Source organism: Engraulis encrasicolus, chromosome 15 (assembly GCF_034702125.1).
Source record: "Engraulis encrasicolus isolate BLACKSEA-1 chromosome 15, IST_EnEncr_1.0, whole genome shotgun sequence".
Classification (NCBI taxonomy): Eukaryota; Metazoa; Chordata; class Actinopteri; order Clupeiformes; family Engraulidae; genus Engraulis; species Engraulis encrasicolus.
In genome coordinates this window covers 27,766,381-27,790,399 of record NC_085871.1, presented here as the reverse complement: position 1 = coordinate 27,790,399, position 24,019 = coordinate 27,766,381, and the positions used below count along the sequence as shown (strand labels likewise).

General features: G+C 43.7%; 1 protein-coding gene across 1 annotated transcript; it reads left to right on the top strand.

Moving 5' to 3' along the window:
* The first annotated feature begins 9,379 nt into the window (after positions 1–9,379).
* Positions 9,380–16,728, top strand: LOC134463940 (immunoglobulin kappa light chain-like). The gene is made up of 4 exons (XM_063217316.1): positions 9,380–9,527; positions 9,669–10,009; positions 14,997–15,048; positions 16,209–16,728. The coding sequence occupies exons 1-4, from the start codon at positions 9,467–9,469 to the stop codon at positions 16,520–16,522; spliced, it is 768 nt and encodes a 255-aa protein (XP_063073386.1). The 5' UTR covers positions 9,380–9,466; the 3' UTR covers positions 16,523–16,728.
* Positions 16,729–24,019: the final 7,291 nt, after the last annotated feature.

Sequence of the window (24,019 nt, the reverse complement as noted above, 5' to 3'; positions counted from 1 at the left end):
TTAATTTTGACGTTTGTCTTTTGACAAACGAGACCTGGCTGTCTCTTGAAAATGACGCCATCGGTGGAGGGCAAGGGAGTAACTTTAATGTTGACATTGGTAGGGACAAAAATTTGGTCGGGGTTCGGGGGTTTCTCCCCCAAGAAAATTTAGAAAATACAGTTGTTAAAAGTACAATGGTTTTAAAGGGGGATGATTTCTGACCATTTTCATTGCAGTGGGGGCCCTGATTACCAATCATAAGTTCATGGCACACAGATGTTATATCAATGAGCAGATGATATGTCAACGAGCATTCCTAATGTTTAGGAAGTTGGTCTTTCAATCACACGGTTGCAGGCTTAAATCCCACCCTTACCTCTGTTTACAACATCCATGATTTTTGATTAATATTGGTTTGATAGTTTCGTCATGGAGGCTTCCATTTCAGTCGCATAGCATGTTCAGCGAGAGATTCGCCTAGGCCTACTCTAGTCGTCCTACAGTTAGGGACACTGTGCAGGAAATGGTCAAAAAAGGTACTGCAACTATGCTGCTCATTGAAACTGGGCAGCCTATTGCCAAATTTGATCTTTAGGGCCTACATGAAAGTTTACTAAGTAATAAAGAAATGTTTTCTAGTATGGTCCAAGTACATTTTACAGTATGGCTACAGTCATTTTTGCAACTAAAAATGGCTATTTTTGGAAATTCAAAATGGCGGACCATGGAGAAGATCCCCCTTTTCATGTTTTTCCAGTCATAATGAGTAGGCCTACTTAGAATTTGATGGTGGTGGTAGAAGGCTAGGCCTATTCATGAAAAAGGTAACTTAAGTGAATGGGCAGCATGAATTCTGGAAATAAACAACTAAGAATCTCACACAGTGTCCCTTTAAATAGGCCTAGCCTGTAAAACAAAGCAATGTGCAATAATGTGTAGCCTATTAGGTCTTTGTTTATATCTTTTTTGTATCTATGTATCTATCTGTTCAGTTGGCCGTGCCAATATTATTATAATTAATGGAGAGACCACAACGTGTGTATCCAGTTGGTATCGGTGTACCTTTTATTAAGTGACCCCGCCTTCCGGTCCCAAGGTTACATAACAAAGGTTCCCCCTCAGTAACCATAACACTACATCCCCCTTTCTGACTAGGTGATGCTGTTCATGAGAAGACAGAATAAACATAAAACTCTTACTGATAGAGATACTGATACCTTAAATCATTACTCAAACATAAACCATTTAAATTGCATTACATTCCGTCTATCTCATTTAAGTAACCTTTTTACTGAAAATGCTCATAACATACTGCTTATTACCAGTATTATAACATCTATTTCAAATGTCAAAATGTATGACCGTAACAGTTAACATTCCTTAACTCATTTTGTAAACCCATAAATCTGAAATAAAGTTTCAGGTTAAACTGTTAACTCATTCAACCTTAACAAGTGATTACATAAACACTTTTCAACAGATATTTTCATTTCTTTTTTTTTTTTCAAATCAAACCTCCAGTCTATTTGCAAACGTAGTCCTTCAGGTACACTGGAGGTGCCCTCACTCTGGTGGCGACACTTCTTCCTGTGGGAAGTGTCTGCTGACCGGAATCACTCCCGGCTGCTGGTGAGGCAGGCGTGTGCACGCCGGCTGGTGCATCTTCTCCCTGTGTCTCTGGCTGTAGGATGGTGGGAGATGGTGGTGCTGTAGGGGTGCGTGAGAGATGGTACCTGTTCCGTCGCAGCGTGCCCCTCGGTGTCTCGACCATGTAGGACCGTGGCTTGCCTGCATGAGACACCACAGTGCCCCTCTCCAGGATGTCTTTGACCCAGACATGGTCACCTTCCTGCAGTACCGGCATGTCGTGTGCTCTGTGGCGACGATCGTAGTTCTCCTTCTGCTTCTTTTTGTACCTGAGTTCGGTTTTTCTCAGATTGTCCATGTCAGTCCAGCCTGGTTCAAGCTGGGATGGGATGACAGGGACAGGCGTTCTGATTTTTCTCCCCATGAGGAGCTCGGCTGGACTGTGTCCATTGGCAAGAGGAGCAGCGCGGTAGGCCATGAGAGCAAGGTAAGGATCCCTCGCTTTCTTTAGAAGTGCTTTGATTGTTCTTACGGCCCGCTCCGCCTCTCCATTGCTCTGAGGGAAGTGGGGACTAGACGTCACGTGGTCGAAGCCCCACTCCTGTGCGAATCTCCTGAAGTGCTCAGAGTTAAATTGCGGCCCGTTATCGCTGCGGACCACGTCTGCTATGCCATGACGAGCGAAAATGGATTTGAAGTGCTCGATCACGGCCTCAGATGTGGTGTGTGTAAGTTTGGCTACTTCAAAAAATCTTGAAAAATAGTCAACAACGACTAAGTAATGTTTGTTACTATCAGTCTGAAACAGGTCTGCACCTACAGTAGACCATGGTCTTACCGGAAAGTCTGTGGGTTGCAGCGTTTCTCTGAAGTTGACTCTCTCACGGATGCATGTGTCGCACTCCTCAACCATTTTTGTCAGTGCTTTGTTGAGGCCTGGCCACCAAACTGACTGCTTAGCCCTCTCCCTACATTTTGTGAGTCCCAGGTGGCCCTCGTGCAGTTTCTGTAGTATGTCATCTCTAAGTGACGCTGGGATTACTATTCTACAGCCGTAGAGTAGCAGACCGTTGTGAACTGTCAGCTCACCTGAGTAGGGCAGATAGGCCTGGAATGCTGGCTGGATGGAGAATTTATTCGGCCAGCCCTCCTGGCAGTATGTTTTCAGTGTGTGGAGAAGAGTGTCTTTGTCTTGATGTGCCTGAATTTCTTTCAGTCTCTTTTCTGTTGCAGGCAGGTTTGCAATCACAGAGTTCACATACAAATTCACCTCTTCCTCCTGCAGTCCATCAGCTGTGCTACGGACTGGTGCTCTGGATAGCACATCGGCGGTGGCGATGCTCTTGCCTGGCACATGTGAGATGGTGTAAGAGAATCTCATGAGCCGCATACGTAGGCGTTGTATGCGGGGTGGCAGTTCGTCCAGACTCTTTGAGCCTAGCAAGGGGACTAATGGTTTGTGATCAGTCTCTACATGGAATTCTTTTCCAATCAGGAACTCGGCGAACCTCTCGCAGGCCCACGTTGTAGCCAAGGCTTCCTTTTCAATTTGAGCGTACCGCTGCTCGGTGTTGCTCAGCGCTCTTGAAGCGTACGCTACTGGCTTCCAGTCTGATCCATCCTTTCGCTGTAGAAGTACAGCCCCCATGCCGTAAGACGATGAATCTGCTGAGACTAGTGTCTCTGCATTCGGGTCATATAGGGCGAGACCCGGTGGTGTAGTCAGCTCTTCTTTGATTTTGTCGAGGGCTTGTCGCTGTTGGGGCCCCCAGGCCCACGTGTTGGATTTCCTCAACAGGTCTCGTAGAGGACGCGTCTTCTCGGCTAGATGAGGCAGGAATTTACCTAGGTGATTGGTCATCCCCAGGAAGCGCCTGACCTCACTGACGTTGCTGGGCTCTGTCATGGCTTTGACAGCGCTCACCTTGTCGGGGTCGGCGCTGACCCCAGTGGCCTCAATGACTTCCCCCAGGAACTTTATCCTGCTCTTTGAGAACTCACACTTGTCATTAAGAGTCACTCCAGCCTCCTGCAGTCGTGTCAATGCCTTCCTCAGCCTGTCGTCGTGCTCGGTCTGCGTCGCTCCCCAGATGAGCACGTCGTCCATCTGGCACAGAACCCCTTCCAGTCCTTCCAGGATGCGCGACATGCGCTTTTGGAAGTGTTCTGGGGCAGACGAGATCCCGAAACACATGCGATTGTAGCAATACCGCCCATACGGTGTGATGAACGTGGTGAGGAGAGAGGACTCTTTGGAGAGTGGAATCTGCCAGAATCCTGATTTGGCATCAAGTTTTGAGAAAACCTTGGCGCCTGCCAGCTGTCCTAATGTGTGCTCGACGGACGGCAAGGGATGCTTCTCCCTCATCACTGACTTGTTAAGCTCTGTGAGGTCTGTGCAGATTCTGACCTTTCCTGTGCTCTTGGGCACCACGACCATAGGTGCACACCATGCTGTTGGCTCCTCCACCTTCGATATCACTCCTTGCTGCTCCATACGACTCAGCTCCTCCTTGACCTTTGGCATGAGAGGGAGCGATCTGCGGCGTGGTGTGGAGAGGGAAAAAGGCTTTGCACCCGGCTTGAGTACAATGGTGTACTCCCTCCATTTTACCTAGCCCTGAAAAGAGCTTTGGAAACTCACTTTTCACAGTCTCTGTGCTGTCTAGGCTGATGTTGTTCACTCTGGCGACCAGCTGTAGTGACATGGCAGCTGATCCGCTGAGAAGTGGTGTGCGCAGTCCTTCCACGACGTACACCTCCTCGCGTGTGCTGTGCTTGCTGTTGCTGATGGTGGCTGTGAATTTTCCTTTCAGCTTTAACGGTAACCCTCCTGGTCCGTAGAGGATCTTTTTTTGCTTTGGCCAGCTTGCTGAACTGACCCTGGACGTACAATTGTTCTGGAACTGCTGTAACGTCCGCTCCAGTGTCAATTTTAAACACTGTTTTGTGACTGTCCACTTTCACTTCAGTGATCCATGGATTGGCCCCTGTGCTCTCGGACACAGAGCCTAGGAACGCGACATCCTCATCGCTGTTCTCATCGTACTCAGCCACTGCTGCAACATTCGCTGCTAGTCTCTTTTTTGTTTTGCACACTCGAGCGTAATGCCCTTTCTTTTTACATTGGTTGCACACAGCGTCTCTCGCTGGACATTGTTGTGGATGATGCCCACGAGTGTCTCCACATCTCATGCACTGTGCATTTTTTTCCTGACCGTGCCCGGTCTTCTGAAATGGCGGTTTAGTCTTTTGTTGCTTCTTCCTGAAGCCCGTGGCGCAGGCACCGCGCGCTTGCACACTGTCCACCTGCGTGTTGCATGCATCTGCTTTAAAGTTCGTATTCAGCATTGCAAGCTGCTTTTTGACACTTTCGCTTTGCCGTGCCTTATCAATCGCACTGTCCATTGTTAATTTAGAGTCCAATTGCAAATGCTCTGACAACTTTTTGTCTCTCAGTCCCACAACAAGACGATCTCTCACCATTTCGTCGTGCAGAACACCGTAGCCACAGTGCTCTGCTAGGCAATGCAATGCAGTGTAAAAACTGTCTACAGACTCACCGACTTCTTGAATTCGCATGTTGAATCGCGCTCTTTCAATTATGACATTCCTGCGAGCAGTGAAATGTCCGTCCAGTTTATCAATAACTGTGTCGTTCGTACTTTATTGAGTCGGCTGGCGTTAGGTGCAGGGAAAGTAAAACATCCTCCGCTTCTTCCCCCATCGAATATATCAATGCATTCACCTGATTCACCTCATCTTCTTCCTCGAGTCCAGAAGCGATGCGGAATCTTTCGAATCTTTTGATCCATTTCGTCCACTCTTCGGGCTTGAACGTGAACTTCTCCGGTGGAGATACTCGGTAGTTAGCCATGCCGCCGCCGTTTCGGGTATGCTAACGCTTAGCACAGACTTGATCTCGTCGTAGCGATCGACTCGCGTTCAAACTTGATCACTCAGCACGCACTACCTCTCTAAAACACTGGTACACTAAACTTATTAAACATTATAAACGTCCGACTTGACTTCTGACACCATGTTCAGTTGGCCGTGCCAATATTATTATAATTAATGGAGAGACCACAACGTGTGTATCCAGTTGGTATCGGTGTACCTTTTATTAAGTGACCCCGCCTTCCGGTCCCAAGGTTACATAACAAAGGTTCCCCCTCAGTAACCATAACACTACACTATCTATGTAAGCTGTCAGACACCTTACAGTAATTTCCCTCGCCTCGGGATTAAGAAAAGTACTCTACTCTACTCTTCTCTCTCTTCTCAAGCACGGGGGATATGATATTGTTTATAAATATCATTGATTGATTGATTGATTGATTGATTGATTGATTGATTGATTGATTGATTGATTGGTACTTCATAGAGTTTGCAGTGTGGATTGACATAATGTTCAATGTAGGCTGTCTGCGTGTCCATTTCTGAGGGCGAACCTGTTCTTGGAAGCGTCACATGGAGGAAAGGATGATTTGCAACTGGATACATGCTGTTTCAGACATAACCCACTAGAGGGCAGTAAACACTAAGCTAAGAAATCTACTAAGTCAACTAGATTTTCTGAGAATGAAATGCCTGGCAATTTTGACTCAATGGAACTACATTGTCCCTGACATTCAGTTGAAAGATTGGCTACATATGTATGCCTACTTGACTTGACTTGACTGTCATATTTCATTATATGAGCTTGATAGGCTACGTCTAGTGAAACGATTAAAAATCAATGTAAACCACCTGGGGAAATCAGTATACTGTATAGCCTAGTTCAGTTGTTCTTCACCTTTTTTTTCTTAAAACCCCCCTTACCTGTGCCCAAGACAATTCCCCCCAAAACAAACATTTACACGGCCCATATACGCCCTAAAAACATTATGTAAGTGATAATTAGGCCTATATGATCGCTATTTGAGACATTAATGAATATCTTAAAGGAACAGTCCATCCTTTTTTAATTTTCAAATATTTGCAGCATTTCCCAGCATTGTTCATGAATGTGCATATAATTTTCGTCTATGTGTTTCCATTGCCTAGTTTAACAGTATAGCCAAATTAAGCGTAGCAATGCAAGTCTATGGGGGCAAACAAAACATCATCAAATGTACTTATAAAGTACTTTGAAATTAATGTAAAACTCACCAGAGTGCAAAACAGCTATTTAATCCTGTCCTGTGATCATTTGTGGCTTGATGCTAATGCCTCCATTCACTTGCGGTGATTATGTTAAGCTACAGTATGCTAATAATTCTGATCCAATAAATCTAAATAGGCCTACTGAAAAAAACTGAGAAGAAAATAATATGCACATTAATGAATGATGCTTGGACATACTGCAAATATGTGAAAATCAAAAAAGGGTGGACTGTTCCTTTAATGCATTTGCATGGGGACCAACATTTTTAAATTTGGTTTTGATTTTGCTTAAGTATAATGTTTGCAAGCAGAATTTTGGTCTCAACCACAGCATAGACAAACCCTGTAATCAAACCCTGGCATCCCACTAGTGGGGGCCCACTAACCTAGTCATCTGGCAGTAGTGCTGCTCTATTCTGGGACTAGCAGACCCACTCAAGCCTGGCAATGCAAATACTAGTTTCACCCAGAGAGTGAACTGTTTCCTGGGCAAAAACTTCCCCCACAAACTGCCCTGAAACACATGTGCTCAGTCACACCGTTTCACTTCCCCTCAGGTTATCTCTCTCTCTCTCTCTCTCTCTCTCTCTCTCTCTCTCTCTCTCTCACACACACACACACACACACACACACACACACACACACACACACACACACACACACACACACACACACACACACACACACACAGTGACTCAGGCTTAAACTAACTACCACCATCCACCACTGGTTACAGTACAACACCTTCGGTCTTTTGCGCGGCCTACAGTCTCTCCTACTCAGCCTCTCCTACTCTGTCGTCCACATGAACTCTGGTCCTCAGGCATTTGGCCTTCACTCCCATCCAGCTGTGGACACTAGTAACGTCTCTGTGTCTGGCTCTGATGACACACACACACGCACGCATGCACACAAACACACACTTGCGCGCACGCACCCACGCACACAAACATGCATGCATGCACGCGCGCACACACACACACACACACACAAACACGCTATGCCATATTTGATTGGATAGTTATGCACTAGTGTCAGTAGTCTGCACCATTAGACCAGTTACAGTAATAGTAATAGTGTGTCATTGTGTGCATGATTTGCCTATAGATGGTTTGCATGAGTGCTGGGCACCTCAGTAGCGTTTATACTGCAGCCTCAGTAGTGCACATGTCTGACTTCAGACTGTCACATCTGAATGGACAACAAGATGGCTTTAGCTCTCATCCTCATCTGGACACTCACTCTCTACTGCCAAGGTACCACACACGTTACTCTCATCCACCTGACTTACATATATTTTCAGGCATATCCACAGACATGACAATTACAGTTTAGTCACTGATTATGAAGTTAACTGTAATGTAATTTCATGTGATTTCATTTCAGGATGTGTAGGTCAGATCAGTGTAACTCAGACACCAGCAGTGAAATCTGTTCTTCCTGGACAATCTGTTTCCATCATCTGTAAAACCAGCAGTGATGTTGACGAGGATTGTGGCCCTGGGTTTCATGATTATCCATGCCTGAACTGGTACAAGCAGCAGTCTGGAGAAGCTCCCAAACTCCTGATATTTACTGCTAAAAATCTCCACACTGGGACTCCATCCAGATTCAGTGGCAGTGGCTCTGGCAGCGACTTCACTCTGACCATCAGTAATGTCCAGGCTGAGGATGCAGGAGTTTACTACTGTCAGAGTATACATGAAATCGGCAGTAGCTTTGTGTTCACACAGTGATAAAGCGCCGTACAAAAACCTCCCTCAGTCAGGCTCCACATGACTGCACTGCTGCTGCTGGAGCTCACTGCAGGTGCTGTGGGGTATGAGACTGTATGCATGAGTGCAAATGTGGGGTTTGCAAGTAAAAACAGAATCACATATGCTAAAAGACATCCAAATAATTGTTCATATACTGCACATTATAAACAATATAGCCACATTAATTCTGGCTGCATCATGAACACTGCTGAAGTCATTAAAAACAGATGTGACAGGGGGGTCAGACATGGGTCCTCAACTCATCTTTACCCTTCAGATACACGCCAAGGCCCAATGTCTAATCTCACAACACACATTATACACGTTGACCATCACACATTTAACTCAACCACCATCCACCACTGGTCAAAGTACAACACCTTCAGTCTCTATCTAGAGTCTGTCCCACTCAGCCTCTCCTACTCTGCCGTCCACATGGTCTCTGGTCCTCAGGCATCACTCCCATCCAGCAGTGGACACTAGCAACGTCTCTGTGTCTGTCTCTTATGACACACACACACACATGCATGCATGCACACACGCACGCATGCACGCACGGACGCATACGAACACACACACACTTATGTTCACACAGGCAGACACACACACACACACGGACAGACAGCTGAGTGTGCATTAGGACAAAAACAAGATGCAGATGCAAAATTAAATCCATGAATGAAATTAATAAAAACACATTTCCTTTTGATGGCCAAATGATTCTGCTATAACCCAAAGAAAACAGATTAATTAACAAATGTGATAATGAATGGAATTATATTTGGTTCTGTCATATTTGATTGGATAATTATGCACTAGTCTCAGTAGTCTGCACCTTTAGACCAGTTACAGTAATAGTTCAGACGTGTGTCATTGTGAGCATGATTTGCCTACAGATTGTGGTTTGCATGAGTGCTGGGCGCCTCAGTGCCCTCGGAGTGTTTATACTGCAGCCTCAGTAGTGCACATGTCTGACTTCAGACTGTCACATCTGAATGGACAACAAGATGGCTTTAGCTCTCATCCTCATCTGGACACTCACTCTCTACTGCCAAGGTATGTCACAAGTTATTGTCAGGATTTGAGCATTTGCAGAAAAGCAGATTACATCTATTCCATCAATCAGTATGTCATTTATTCATTAGTTGGGCGTTAACATTTACAATATATTATACAATACCTTTGTCTGTGTTTCAGGATGTGAAGGCCAGATTACTGTGACTCAGACTCCAGCAGTGAAAGCTGTTCTTCCAGGACAATCTGTATCAATCAGCTGTAGAACCAGCAGTGCTGTCTACGTTGGCTATTGTTACCATGGAGGAGGTGGAGGCCATCAATGTCTCCACTGGTACAAGCAGCAGTCTGGAGAAGCTCCCAAACTCCTGGTAGAGGGTGCTAAATATCCCCAGACTGGTACTCCATCCAGATTCAGTGGCAGTGGATCTGGCAGTGACTTCACTCTGACCATCAGTAATGTCCAGGCTGAGGATGCAGGAGTTTACTACTGTCAGAGTTTACACTATCCCAACAGTAAATTGGTGTTCACACAGTGATAAAGCGCCGTACAAAAACCTCCCTCAGTCAGGCTCCACATGACTGCACTGCTGCTGCTGGAGCTCACTGCAGGTGGTGGAGAGCGGAGAACAGAAGTGATGAGGGACGGGGGACCTCTGTACTAAAACAATCAAACTATGTGTATTAACAACCATTCAGGGACACAACGGAGAAAAGAAAGGAATGATGAACCACAACATACAAACCCCAACTCCGGTGAAGTTGGGACGTTTGGTAAACAGTGAATAAAATCAAAATGCTATCATTTTCAAAACATTCAATCTATTCATTAGATGGAGAATAGTGAAAAGACAACATATTAAGTGTTAAAACCGAGAATAAATATTGTTTTGGGGGACATATGTACTCATTTCTAATTTGATAAATCCAACACGTCTCAAAATAGTTGGGACAGGGATCAGTGAAATTTAGTAAACATCCAAATAAGATAAAACAACAAAGAAGAACATTTCAAAATGAATTGTACTGACGGACAATATAGGTGTCCAGGTATAAGATCATCACAGAGAGGCTGAGTCACTCAGAATTAAAGATGCAAAGGGAATAATTACCATAGTTATTACATACATTTTTGAATTCCCTTTGATTTACCACGATTGAGTGTATATAAGAATATTTTTGTCATTAAAATCATTGTATAGGTTCATGACATCATGAAATATTGGCTGTAGTCTCACTCTAGCACTCCAGGAATTAGAGCTATTGAAAATTGACCATATTAAGAATGCTTAATGCGTGCAAATGACACAGGGGTGTAACATTCTCCTAAGCACCTGAGCTCACTTGAAATAGACCCAGAAGACATGGGAAACTGTCCTTTGCTTACAGAAGTCAGCAGAAGTTGTAGAAGTCCATTCTTTTTGACAATAATAGAGCATTGCACATCCTGTGCTACAGTGAAAATGGACCATCCAACTTGTGTTAGTGCTAACTTCAAAAGTCAGCCTCCACGATGGCATGCGGGTGCAGTAGTGCATTGGTTAAGATGTTCTCACTCATCTGTAGAGTTAAATACAGTGCTGAATGGTATAAATTGGTTTTAAACAGCATGAAAAGCCACTCATGCATTATATTTTGAAGGGAGATATTCGATTACTGCCACATAGTAAGGTCAAATTGCATTCTCTACTATGTTTTAACAGTTTGGCTCCATCATAAGGACCAGCAGGTGATAAAATGGTGGGCTTCTGGTCAAGACCTGTCACACTGTAAGCACTACAGAAAGGAAACCATTGCAAAACATGACAAGGAATACACCCACCATTTAAGCTGGTGAAATAATGTCCAAGATAGGAATTGACACTGTTTTTTTAATAAAATCATCTCATCGGTTAATGTATTTAACTGTTAAGTGTTGTCTTTTGTTTTGTTTTTAGTCTTCCTCGACATTTGCTGCCATTTATTGTCCCCGTCCCAACTCTTTTGAGACGTGTTGGATTTAGACACGAATTAGAAATGAGTACATATGTCCCCCAAAACAATATTTTTTCTCGGTTTTAACACTTAATATGTTGTCTTTTCACTATTCTCCATCTAATGAATAGATTGAATGTTTTGAAAATGATAGCATTTTGATTTTATTCACTGTTTACCAAATGTCCCAACTTCACCGGAGTTGGGGTTTATTTTTAAATCCCTTTAATGTATGATATGGGATTGTCTATGGTATGGCTACTTACTCCACATTTTATAACTGAGGTATGGAATGGCCTGTGCTTACCCTTAGTGCAGAGCCTATGTTATAACCCTACTGCTACCAAAATTGTAACGGCTATGTCTTAATCTGTTACTTAAGTCTCTCGGTACTGTCATAGCAATGTCGTTAGGATGTCGTTAAACATTTTCAGCAACAAGTGAATAGGCCCGCCGGCGACCCCATCTGCAGTAAGAGGCTACTACGTTGTCATGGGCCAATTTACAGGTTTAGGGTTATTTGATATTAAGAGTCATGCGACCATTGTAAGACATGTATTCCTCCCCTCGCTCTCTGCTGCTCCAAATAGACCCCTTCACTGTTTGTACACAGATGTGATGTCATTGAGCTGCGTGCGCATTGTTGGAGCAGAATCGACCATGTACCGCACGTTTGTAAAGAAACTAGCCAGGTTTTTTTTCGAAATAAGAAAATGGATGGTGAAGATAACTTCAGATGAAGTATGAAGTGGCCACCACAGACACGGGTATTCCCGATTGTGTGCTCTGTCCAGTTGGTATGTTTAATTTCTTGTAACCACAAACATTTGTATGCTTCTGGAACAGCCTATTCCCTCTTGGAATAGCGTTGCAAGTGGACATTTAGGATTTCTACATGCTTCAGGACGGCAGGTCTTCTCTCTTTTAGGGTCTGCGCTTTCTGTGTGTGTGCGTGCGTGCGTGCGTGCGTGCGTGCGTGCGTGCGTGTGTGTGTGTGTGTGTGTGTGTGTGTGTGTGTGTGTGTGTGTGTGTGTGTGTGTTTGAGTCAAAAATGCGTCCTTGATGAAGGACGTTCAGTCTGAAACGTTGTGCGAATAAATATTTTGGGAGCATTCAACAGTGCTGCGGACCTTCACTTTCTTCTCAGTTATCTTACGTTTGGTCCAGTACCTGTGCCACTGATGTGCACTCATTCTTTGACTTTTTGCATTAACACTGCTGCCCCCATTGGCTCCTCTTGGTTCTGTCCACTACTCCACCTGCCCTCTCCCTCTCTCTTCTGCTGCTGTCCATGGTGCTGAAGATCCTGCAGCTCCTGTGTCCTGTGATTTATCATTACAAAAGGTGTTTAGGGAGCTATAATAGTAGGCTTGGTGCTTTCCCATGTATCCCTCTCTCTGCTGCTCCAAATGAGTCCATCCTCCACACTGCCGTTCAGGGATCAGCACTGCCCCCTTTGGCTCCTCTTGGTTGTGTCCACATTACTCCACCTGCCCTCTCTTCCAGCAGACGTCCGCTGCTTTGGTCACATTGGATCTTGATGGGCTAAAATGGGCTAAAAATGAGCTCCAGCAGCAGCAGTGCAGTCATGTGGAGCCTGACTGAGGGAGGTTTTTGTACGGCGCTCTATCATTGTGTGAACACAGATTTGCTGTTGGGATAGTGGAAACTCTGACAGTAGTAAACTCCTGCATCCTCAGCCTGGACATCACTGATGGTCAAGGTGAAGTCACTACCACCACTGGATTCTCCAACAAATCGACTGGGAGTTGATCCATAGCGGCTGTTTATGCTTATTAAAGGTTTAGGAGCTTCTCCAAGTTTCTGAATGTACCAGGAGAAAGCACTGTAAGAGTTGGGGCTGCTGGTCTTGCAGTTGAGTGTGATGGTTTGTCCCACAAGAACAGCTTTCACCGCTGGAGTCTGAGTCACAGTATACTGGCCTCTGCATACTGAAATATATATGAACACACAAAATAGTGGATTTTGAAAAAACACATTTTTAAATGCTTAAAACAGCCTATGTACTTTGCTTAGAAACATTACCTGTAATAAACAGTAGGAGAGTCCATATGAATGTGATTGTCATTTTCCTCAGATAATGTCCTCTAGAGTTGAGTGCTCCAGTCCTCATCTGCCTCACATATAAATATTTTAATCACATCTTTATGCAAATTACGTATACCTTCACCACCCATTACAACATGTTCTCATCAAAAGTGTGTGTTCTCCATCCCCTGGTGGCCATGACAGGAAATGAAGCTACGCCAACACAATAACATGCCTGATTTTCATAGACTTCAGATCACGTACCGTGATTCTGGTCTGACCAGGACTATAGCGATTAGTGTTTCCAAATGCCTGGTTAACCCGTCTCCCTCGGCTTGCTACTGGTTGAGGGCTGTGCCGAAGTTTAAACCAAACATTTCTTAGTCCCAATAGAACGTCTCTGCCTTGAACATGCCTCTACCCAGGACGGTTGGAAATGCTCAGTTGATTAGTTCCAGACAAAGTGGGTGGAGTTTCCTGCTGTGGAGGGAACGGAATCCTCATATACAAGCTAGTGTGTGGCCCTAGTGTGTGTAGCTGAGCCGAAGGTGTTGCGTCACCGCTAGGGCGGAGCCCTGGTACACACTAACATGCCTGGGCCTTCTCTGACATCATTAACAATAATACTGAGAGGTTATCCAGTCCACAACTGAATTGGACCAACCCTCTTAGTCAGAACCTAGGTCAGTCGACCATGCTTGGAAGGGTGAACCAGTTATCAGTAGATTTGTAGGTCAAAGTTATCAGAGGACATGGTGAGTTCCTGGGTTCCTGGGGGGAACTCTACACTGTTAAACATCCTGGTGTGTCAGTAAAGTTTGAGGACAGACGATACGTTGCCTAATTTACTGACAGTTTACAGTATGCATCATCAGCCACGTAACAAGGTACCATTGAACTTGAAAAAAATGCCATGCTTTCATATGATAGTATAGCAGAGATTAATCGTAGGCCTGTAATCAAATGACATGATTGGACTCAGCAATAATTAAACTCACATAAACTAGACCAGTGAGTTCAAGCCTGTCATTGCTGCATAGCCAGTCAAAATGTCAGAGAAATGTCAGAACAATGTTATCTAAAACTGAACACTATTAGAGACCATGGCCTCACCTTTTACTAGGAATGTTAATTAGAAATAAAATAATGAGGCCCTACCGTGGCCTTACGGTATGGCGCTAGGTTACTACGCAGGCTACCTGGGTTCAAGTTCTGGCCTGGGTCATTTGCCAGTCCTTCCCCGTCTCTCTCGCCACACTCGTTTCCTGTCCCTCAGTCACTGTCCTATCATAGATAAAGAACAAAGGCCGAAATAAAATAAAAATCTTGAAAAAATAAATAAAATTGTGATGTCAACCCTAAATTCATCCATGAACATCCCAAATCTTGAGAGTTGGTAAGCTGCTGTATGTTCCCCTCCCTGTAACGGCACAGTCACAGTCAGGCCCAGTGTACCGTGAAGAGGTTTTTGTACGGCGCCTCTATGAGTCTGTATCACTGTGGTACACGTTTGGAGGAGGCAGCAGACTTGACGTGGGAAGTAAGTAAACCATTTCAGTAATTTTATATTTAACCAAGATTCAATTTCAGGTGTCAATTTCAAGTTGCAATCGTGTGTGCTTTATGCTGTGATTATGTCAGTGATTAAAGCGTTACCAAATATTTTACATAGCCTAGTTAAGGGTCTGTTTTAAAAATTGTATTTGAATTTGTTGTGCTTCTCAGATGTGTTTGTCCTTTTAAGGGTATACAGTGGCTTGCATGCTTTTACAGTTGGAGTTAGTGAAATTGTGTCTTTTCTTGGGTTCCTAAAACGTGAGGGTATTTTACTGTAGCCCACTGTGAAGGGTTTTGGTGTCGGTGAAAATTGTATTTATGGCCTGTTGCACATTTGGCAGTAAACATGATATGGGAAGCAACTGAATTATTATTATTTTTATTGTTAGGTTTGGAGTGTGTGAGTCTATTTTGTTTTTTAAATCTACGTATACTATGGATAAATTACTTTGCACTTGTGAGTACAGCACTATGAACACTTTATAGAGATCATGAGATAGGATACTCTTCAAGTTGTTTGTGTTAGCTATAGTTTGTGCTTAATTTATGCAGGTTGTGTGTCTTCTCAAAATTATTAAAGAACAGATTGCACACTGAAAAAAGTGTATTTAGACAAATATCTGAGTAGAAATCAAATTAAAAAGGAAACCAATGTCTAATGCTACAGTGATTCAAATTCAAATTCTTTATTAGAGGATAACCCCTTGAGATTAACATCTCATTTTCAAGAGGGTCCTGTGCGTTGTATTACAGTGCTATCATATATTACAATCTTATTTTATTGTGTTAGCAGTAGTTTGTGCTTAATGTATGCAGGTTGTTGTGTGTCTTCTCAAAATTATTTAAGAACTGTTGCATACTGAGAAAAAAAAGTGTATTTAGACGAAAATCTGAGTAGAAGTCTAATTCTGTAAATGTAGACTAAAGCCTGAAACCTGCCACCTAAAACTCTGTTCACTGAAATATTCTACATACTGCATATTAAATATGTTTTCCCAGGTTAAAAAGTGACCCATTAACAATGATTAAGTGATCAGGTATATTACAGTGATTTGTTATATTACTCTTGTACCTCTGACTAATTTTAATGTTTGATCTCATCCTCGTTCATCTCATTTCGTCCCCCTTGTCTTCATTCCCCAGGTGACACCACTCCCAAACTGACAGTGCTGCCCCCCCTGGACACCAGCGGGAGTTCGGCCACGCTCGTGTGCCTGGCTAACGGAGGCTTCCCGTCCGACTGGAGCCTGAGCTGGTCTGTAGCGGGGAGCAGCAGGAGCGGGGAGACAAGTCTCTGGGGCCCACAGAAGGACGGCCTGTACAGCTGGAGCAGCACCCTGACCCTCCCTCTCCAGGAGTGGACCCAGGACGTCCCAGTGACCTGCCAGGCAACACGGGGCTCCCAGACTGTCACCAAGATCCTGAAGAAGTCAGATTGCTCTTCGGCTCTACTTTAATGTCTGCCATTATTCTGATTTAGAGTATGTCTCATAGGGACTCTTCCTCTTGTCCTCCCTCTAAGTGTGTGCAGCTCTAATGACTTTTTCTTTAATCATCCATTTTTCATTCTGTCATATCATTTGAGAATCTGAAGATGTTGTTGCTTTGATGTTTTCTGGACGTTGACCATTTCTTAATAAAGAAATTCAATCCGATTGTAGACTTGATGTTGTCATTGTTTTTGGCTTTTAAATTGATAAAATTATAAAAAGGAGGACCTGGGCCTGCAGTAACGAATACTGTTTAATTTTTGCATTTCACTAGGCTCTCAAGAATGAAAGTACATAACTGTAAAATGAGTACCAAGGGCATGGCTTTTAAAAACAGACATTCAAAAAACATGTTATTTCCCCTCCTCTATCTCATTCACATATGTACATGTAATATGACAATGAATAAAATAATATCAATAATATCAAAAATAATTTCAATTACTACATATTTCCATCTCACACACAAGTTGTCTATCATTCTCTAAAAAGTGATGATACTAATGCCGCCTTTTTAAATCTCGTGGGAACTCTTGAACATCTGGTAGTGCTGCTCTATTCTGGGACTAGCAGACCCACTCAAGCCTGGCAATGCAAATAGTTTCCCCACAGAGAGCACTGTTTCCTAGGTTACACCTACAGTTACAAACTGCCCAGAAACATCTGTACTAAGTCATTCTTTCACTTTCAGAGTAACTCACACAAACAGACACACACACACACACTGTTTCCTGGGTTACACCTACAGCCACAAACTGCCCTGAGACACATGTGCTCAGTCACACCATTTCATTTTCCCTCAGGTTAACTCCAGACAGGGCCAGCACTAGGCATAGACAAAACGGTCGCCTATAGGGCGCCAAATGTCTTCGAGGTTTCAGTACCACCCGAAAGTCCCACACAATTATAATATCAAGGAAAGTAACGCATCAAACTTTACAAAGTACTAGAGGTACTATGATCAGTTGTGTTCAATCAGATAGGCCCTATGCGACACTGTTTACAGAAATGCTAATTTCTAAATTACACAAAGGGGTGCTCGCCTAACCAGCCCTGACTCCATACAGTATGCATGCACACATGCACGCACACACGCACACATGCACACAGTGTCCTGTAATGCCATCACCCCTTCCCAGTTGGTGAGTTAAAGTTTTGGGGAATAATCGTTGCAGTATGCACCATACAGTAACTTTGTTACATGTGTGTGTACTCTGTGTCCTGGGTTGCTGCACCCATAGACACAAACAGCCATGAGACAATGAGTGGATTTCCAATATGTGGACTTCCGTCCTCCCTTGCTCACTTGCCTGCTTGTGACCTCATGATGATGTCACTGACGACAGAAAATTAATTCAATATTTTGCTAAATCAAAATTCTAAGGTAATTTTCTCATTTGCAATCGGGATGGTGAATGAAAAACTGGGAAACTTTATTGTTTTCTCCATGGAGCAGGGGCCAGGAGGTGGGGCGAGACCACAAGCACAAGTGGAGGACGCAAGCTTGCATATCGGAACGCACCCATACACTATGTGCTCTGTTATTCACACTGCTTTACGGTAGGGACACATACACGCGAATTTGCGAACTTTGCCATTCATTCCTATGAGAGAGGCGAAGGCAAGCGATGGCGAGGCGAAGGCAAGCGATGGCAAGCGACAGCAAGCGAACAGGAGCGAAATTATTAAAGAAAGTTTAATGTTATGCAAATGAGGAGCGAATTCGCCTGCCACGGCCCAATCAAATCAACAACATAACTGTTCCATTCCATTTGATTCGCCGCGACGACCTGATGACGGTTGAATTTCGCCTCTCTTCGCTTCGCCTTGCTTCGCCTTGCTTCGCCTCCTACTTTCACTCAAACCACCTCAGCTATTTTGAGAGACGTCGATCCCTGTCAAATGGCTCCCTCTGCTGGTAGTGAACATTTACAGACAGACAGACAGGCAGACAGACAGGCAAACAGACATCCAAACATGAAAAACACATAGGCTATACGGTTCTTTTTAGACCACATAGACACACACACACACACACACACACACACACACACACACACACACACACACACACACACACACACACACACACACACACACAGACACAGACACACACACAGACGTCTCTGGTGGTGGTGCTGTTGATGATGATGATTATGATGATGATGATGATGATGATGATGATGATGATGATGATGTGTGTCGCGTTGTGTTGTGTTTTGGTGTGTGTATGTGTGTGTGTGTGTGTGTATCTATGTGTGTGTGTGTGTGTGCTGGTGGTGCTCTCTGTGTTTTCGCTTTGAGGCCGTCGCGATGCAAAGAACCAGAGATCATGAGATGAAGACACCTGCAGTGGGTGGAGACATATCACATGACCATGATGACATCACAACACCATGTCACAGGCTGCGGTAAAGTGTGCATTGCACATGTGCACTGCAAAATTACAATGGGCTCGTTTGTGACGAAGCAGTGTTGCTTTTGCTAGGCAGTGGGCATGCGCACTTTGCCAGTTTGAAGCATTCTGGTTAGAATTTTTTAACCACAATGCATCAAACTGGCAAAGTGCGCATGCTCGCTGCTTAGCAAAAGCAACACTGCTTCGTCACGAACGAGCCTAATGCATTCTGTTTGGAAATTATTGTGCACGTCTTTATTTCACCCAACACTGTGCAGCATCATTTGGCATTGCATTGCACCATGCACACACACACACACACTCAAACTAAGACACGCACGCACGCACACACACACACACGCGCACGCACACACACGCTCCCACAAGCACATAAACTAACACACACACACACACAGCAGAACATGTGACTGGGTGAAAGGTAAACAGACCGGACTTTGCTCTCCAAGACATCAAAGACACAAATACACACACATGCACACCATGCACACACACCTCGAAGTACTCGGTGTTCTCCAAGACATCAAAGACACAAATATACACACACACATGCACGCCATGCACACGCACACACACCTCGAAGTACTCAGTGTCCAGATGAGGTGTCCTCTCTTCTTCCGGATTGAGGTACTCGAGTGCCATGGTGAGGAAGCCGTGCGATGCCAACAGAGCTGCTCGGTACTCCACCAGCCCCCCTCCACCTCCCCACATGTCCAGCACCGCAGGGAAGGGCCCCGGACCTGCACACACACACACACACACACACACACACACACGCGCGCGCACGCACGCACGCACGCACGCACGCACGCACGCACGCACGCACGCACGCGCACGCACGCACGCACACACACACACACACACACACACTGGTTATCACTTCAATTCCGCCAGCTGCACATAATATGTGTGAAATCTATGAACTACTGTTTTCTGGTTGTACATTGTTATAGGCTGGCCTAATTAATTACAGACAGGCTGCACAGGACAGGGTAGGCCTACAGCACTATCCATAGCCCACTGTAGTCGTAGCAGCCTGTTCTACTGCCCCCCACCTGCTTGGCTATAGTAATCAACCCTTGGTGCTGTCAAAGTGTCAAGGGGGTCAAACGCCATTCAAATTACCTGTCAATGTTCCATTTTCATTGCAGGTATAGGCCTAGTGCCCGAATGCCTCCCAGAAGTCTATTTCTTCGGACTGGTGCAGGGAATGTAGATTGACTTCTTGTTTGGGACGCACATTTCTTACAGCTAAAACTTCTCGTCCACAAGTGCACGGGTAGGCTAGACTGACAACACTGGGCATGTCGCCATTGGGAGGGAAAGTAATCTCATCGCCCCCTTTTCATGAACTCGCCGACCTACAAAGAGCCACGTCGGCCAAAACATTAATCTCTGATCATGTGTTGTATCGCTGAAGTTCATATTGAATTTCTATAGTAGAGGCATCCACAACAGTCAGCGCTTGTAGCCTACACAGTCAAAGTGCAACATATTAACTATTTGTGGTCCGACAGAGAAGGAAACTTACAAGAAGTTGCTTATAAACATGCGTAAAAGCTAGCAAGGCATTAGCCTAATCACCTTGCCCATAGACTAATTCTAAGTTGTCTACTTCTAACGAATACTCTTGCAGTCATATGCGCCAAAATGCAACCTTTCCAGAAAGCCATAGCCTACTGGTTGTAACAGTGACTCGAGCTGACTGGACTCACTCAACTTGGCGCCTGTAGTTTAACCCTTACCAGCAGAGGGAGCTGGAGTCATAATCTTCTGCAGAGCCGTATATCTTAATATACGGCTCTGATCCTGTGCTAGAGTGACTTGACACTTGCTGCAATGTAGGAAAGCTGCTTCAGTGGGTGATAGTGAGTCATTCGACACAAGAGTGCTCATGTTTGCATAGGACAAGGGGGTTTAACCACAGCCTATGTCAGGGGGGGGATAGCGTATATGTCTCGAGAGTCGTTTGCGGCCCTTGAGTTTTATCCGGCCCACGATATCATTTTAATATTATGCAGCTTCATATGAAATACGACGATTTTGTAAAAGAATCTTAGAAATTACATTCGCAATAAAATTAAGTTATATTCAGGGACCTTGAGAAGGTGGGGTCTTTTTTAAATGTGGCTGCCTTCAATATTATATAGTCCTAAAGTGCAGGAAGAAATCCTGGTTTATGTTCATAGTACGGCCCTCGGAGGAATTTGAAGTGGCCCACGAATGAAAAAGGTTCCCCCTCCCCTGGCCTATGTCATGACTCCAGCAGACTACATGGCATGGCAGCAAGCTAGGTGTATAAAATACTCTAATAGAAGAAGTAGTCGTCCAGCGTGTGTAAGTAGGCCTAACGGCGGAAGGTGGCTGGGTTAGCCCATCCAAGATGTAGGCCTACTAATGATGTAATTACAACAACACACACACACGCAGTGTAGTATGATCATCAGATGTTGTTATACACTTATGACAAAGGTGCACAACATGTAGACTGTAGAAATAGTCATTTTAATAGTCAGTATTTTGGTACCTCATCTGTTTATGGCTGCAGAGGCTGAATAGCTGAAACATTTAGCTTTTATTGAGAAAGAAGAATTGATCCCTTTTGATAGGGACTAAGTGGTTAATGAGTGGGGGTTGTGAACTGGGAAGGATTGGGAAACAACCATGGGCCGTAATCAAACCCCAGTCCGCAGCGTAATGGTGGGCCCTGACGTACTAGCCCACGGAGCCCCATTACTACCATGTTTACTCATTACTCTCTGTACAGCACATTGAATTACTCTGTGTATGAAATGCGCTTTAGAAATAAAATTGCCTTGCCTTGCCTTTAAAAAGAACAATGGCGTATTTTGTGGTTTCAATATGTGGTCTGACACAATATTTGTGGCAATCTCACAAAGGACTCATGATGACATGTACAGTGTAATTTATGGTTATGATGACATGTATTTGTGGTAAATAATTGTGTGTCTGCAGCACATTCATAACAAAATGTTTTGACACATTCACCACTCAACTGGAAATCAAAATCATTTTTTATTATTGAAAATACAATATCATGGTTGTGGTGATACTTGAACCCATTCCCTCACTCATTTACACATTTGAACATTCACACAATATCTTCATTGTGATTTCTTAACCGAGATCCTTCTGCATACAAAATACAGTACATTTGCCCCTATCACTATGGCTTCAAGTGCTTATGCAAGTCTCTGTCATTAAGCATCGGCTACTGTGCAAGAATACTGACATGCTGAAGCTCTTTAGTATTCTTGTATTCTGCCCTACACAAAACCAGAAGACTAACTACTTCATTTAAAAAAACAGACAGAAAGTTGACTTAGTAACACTTTTGCTGTTTTGTGTGAATGTCTTGCTTCTTCCTAATGAAGCACAACAACAATGAACAAGTATATCAGCAAGTTTGACTGGGATTTATGGCAACTATAAAGATATTTTCCTCACTTTCAATACTGACTTAGTCACTGCACGTTGCCTTCTTGGAAACTGAAGACCAAGAATGAACCTTCTATATCGGTAACTATGGTTGTCATTACAGAACAGTCATTGCCTGAAGTACATGCTTCTGTTGCAAGAGTGAGCAGATATATTCACTAAAAGAGTATGTTCCTGGACCACCTTGATGACTATTATATCCTTGCTTGAGTGAGCAGATTTTTTTTTAGATATACAGAAATGAATATATTAATTAAAACAGTATGTTCCTGGAACCACTTTGATGACCACTTTGAAGATACCATAATTTCTCAGTGATTCAGATGACAGCAGTCATGATCCATGGAAATTAAAACTACTTTCTTAAATTCAATTTCAATTGATCTCATTGAGCAGCATTGTGTATGTTCTCAAGTAATACGTAGTAGTAGCCCCATAGACTTTGTACATGAAGAGTTCAGATGCAAAACCCCCTAAGAGCCTTTTCAGAAAATAATCTTAATTCATTTTTATTTAATACAAAGCTATAAAAATTGCATATTTCTTTATTTTGTTTAGGTAATATAACTATTTATATGTATTATCAAGTACATGAAAGTAAACCAAACCAACAACAGGGTTCTCTAAAAATATAGAAGTGCAGGTCTTCAGAAATGGAGTTAGGGGGTTTTGCATCTGAACTCTTCACATGTTTCCTTAACCCGTTAAGACACGGCGTTATACATTTGCGGTTACCAGATTGGCCAGAATGACCCTGTGTTATGTCATATTATTGTAATACTAAGGTATTTCACTTTTCAATGACTATTACAGCCTGCCACTGGAGGTACGGTGTGCATCAGGGGGCAAGAGATAACGGAAGAGCCCCGAAGAGAGTGTGACAGGGTTCCCACTGGTGCTTGAATTCCTTGAAAATCCTTGAATTTCAATTAAGTGCTTTCAAGGTTGTGAAAATGCTTGAATGTTTGGTGAAGTGCTTGAAAATGCTTGAATTGTGTGTCAAGTCAAACTCGGTAAATAATAGAAATAAATTGTTCAGGTACATCAAAAATCTGAGGGAGTGAGATGTCAGATGGGATTTGCCATTCGACATCATAAAATTGATTAGAATGCAGGAAATTGCATCTTAGAAACACATAATTTTCTGGACACACCCCCTTCCCGCGACCTATTTAAAGGTGCTGGAAAACTGAAAATGCGGTGCTTGAAGGTGCTTGAAAAGTACTTGAAGTTGGTCATGAAAAAGGTGTGGGAACCCTGGTGTGAACAGTCATTAATATGACTTCATAAGTTAATGGCATTTTCCAACTCTGGAAATGATAAGTTATTCACAGTACTGCTTAAAAAAAAAAAAAAAAGTAGAGGATGAGAACCTTTTTTGTCCCAAGACCATCTCCCTAACCATTGCTGTACAAATGGACTGCAGGTGTCAAAAGCCATTTATAAGCTATGTCGTGGTTTGGTGGCAGCCAAGAGAATAGCTATATTTTTCTTACCATTAGCTTTGGTTGGTCACTCTTCCTGATTGAAGGTTGAATCTTTCGGTAGAATCTTTCAGTCCAGCAAGATTCTTCATGGACTTATTCATC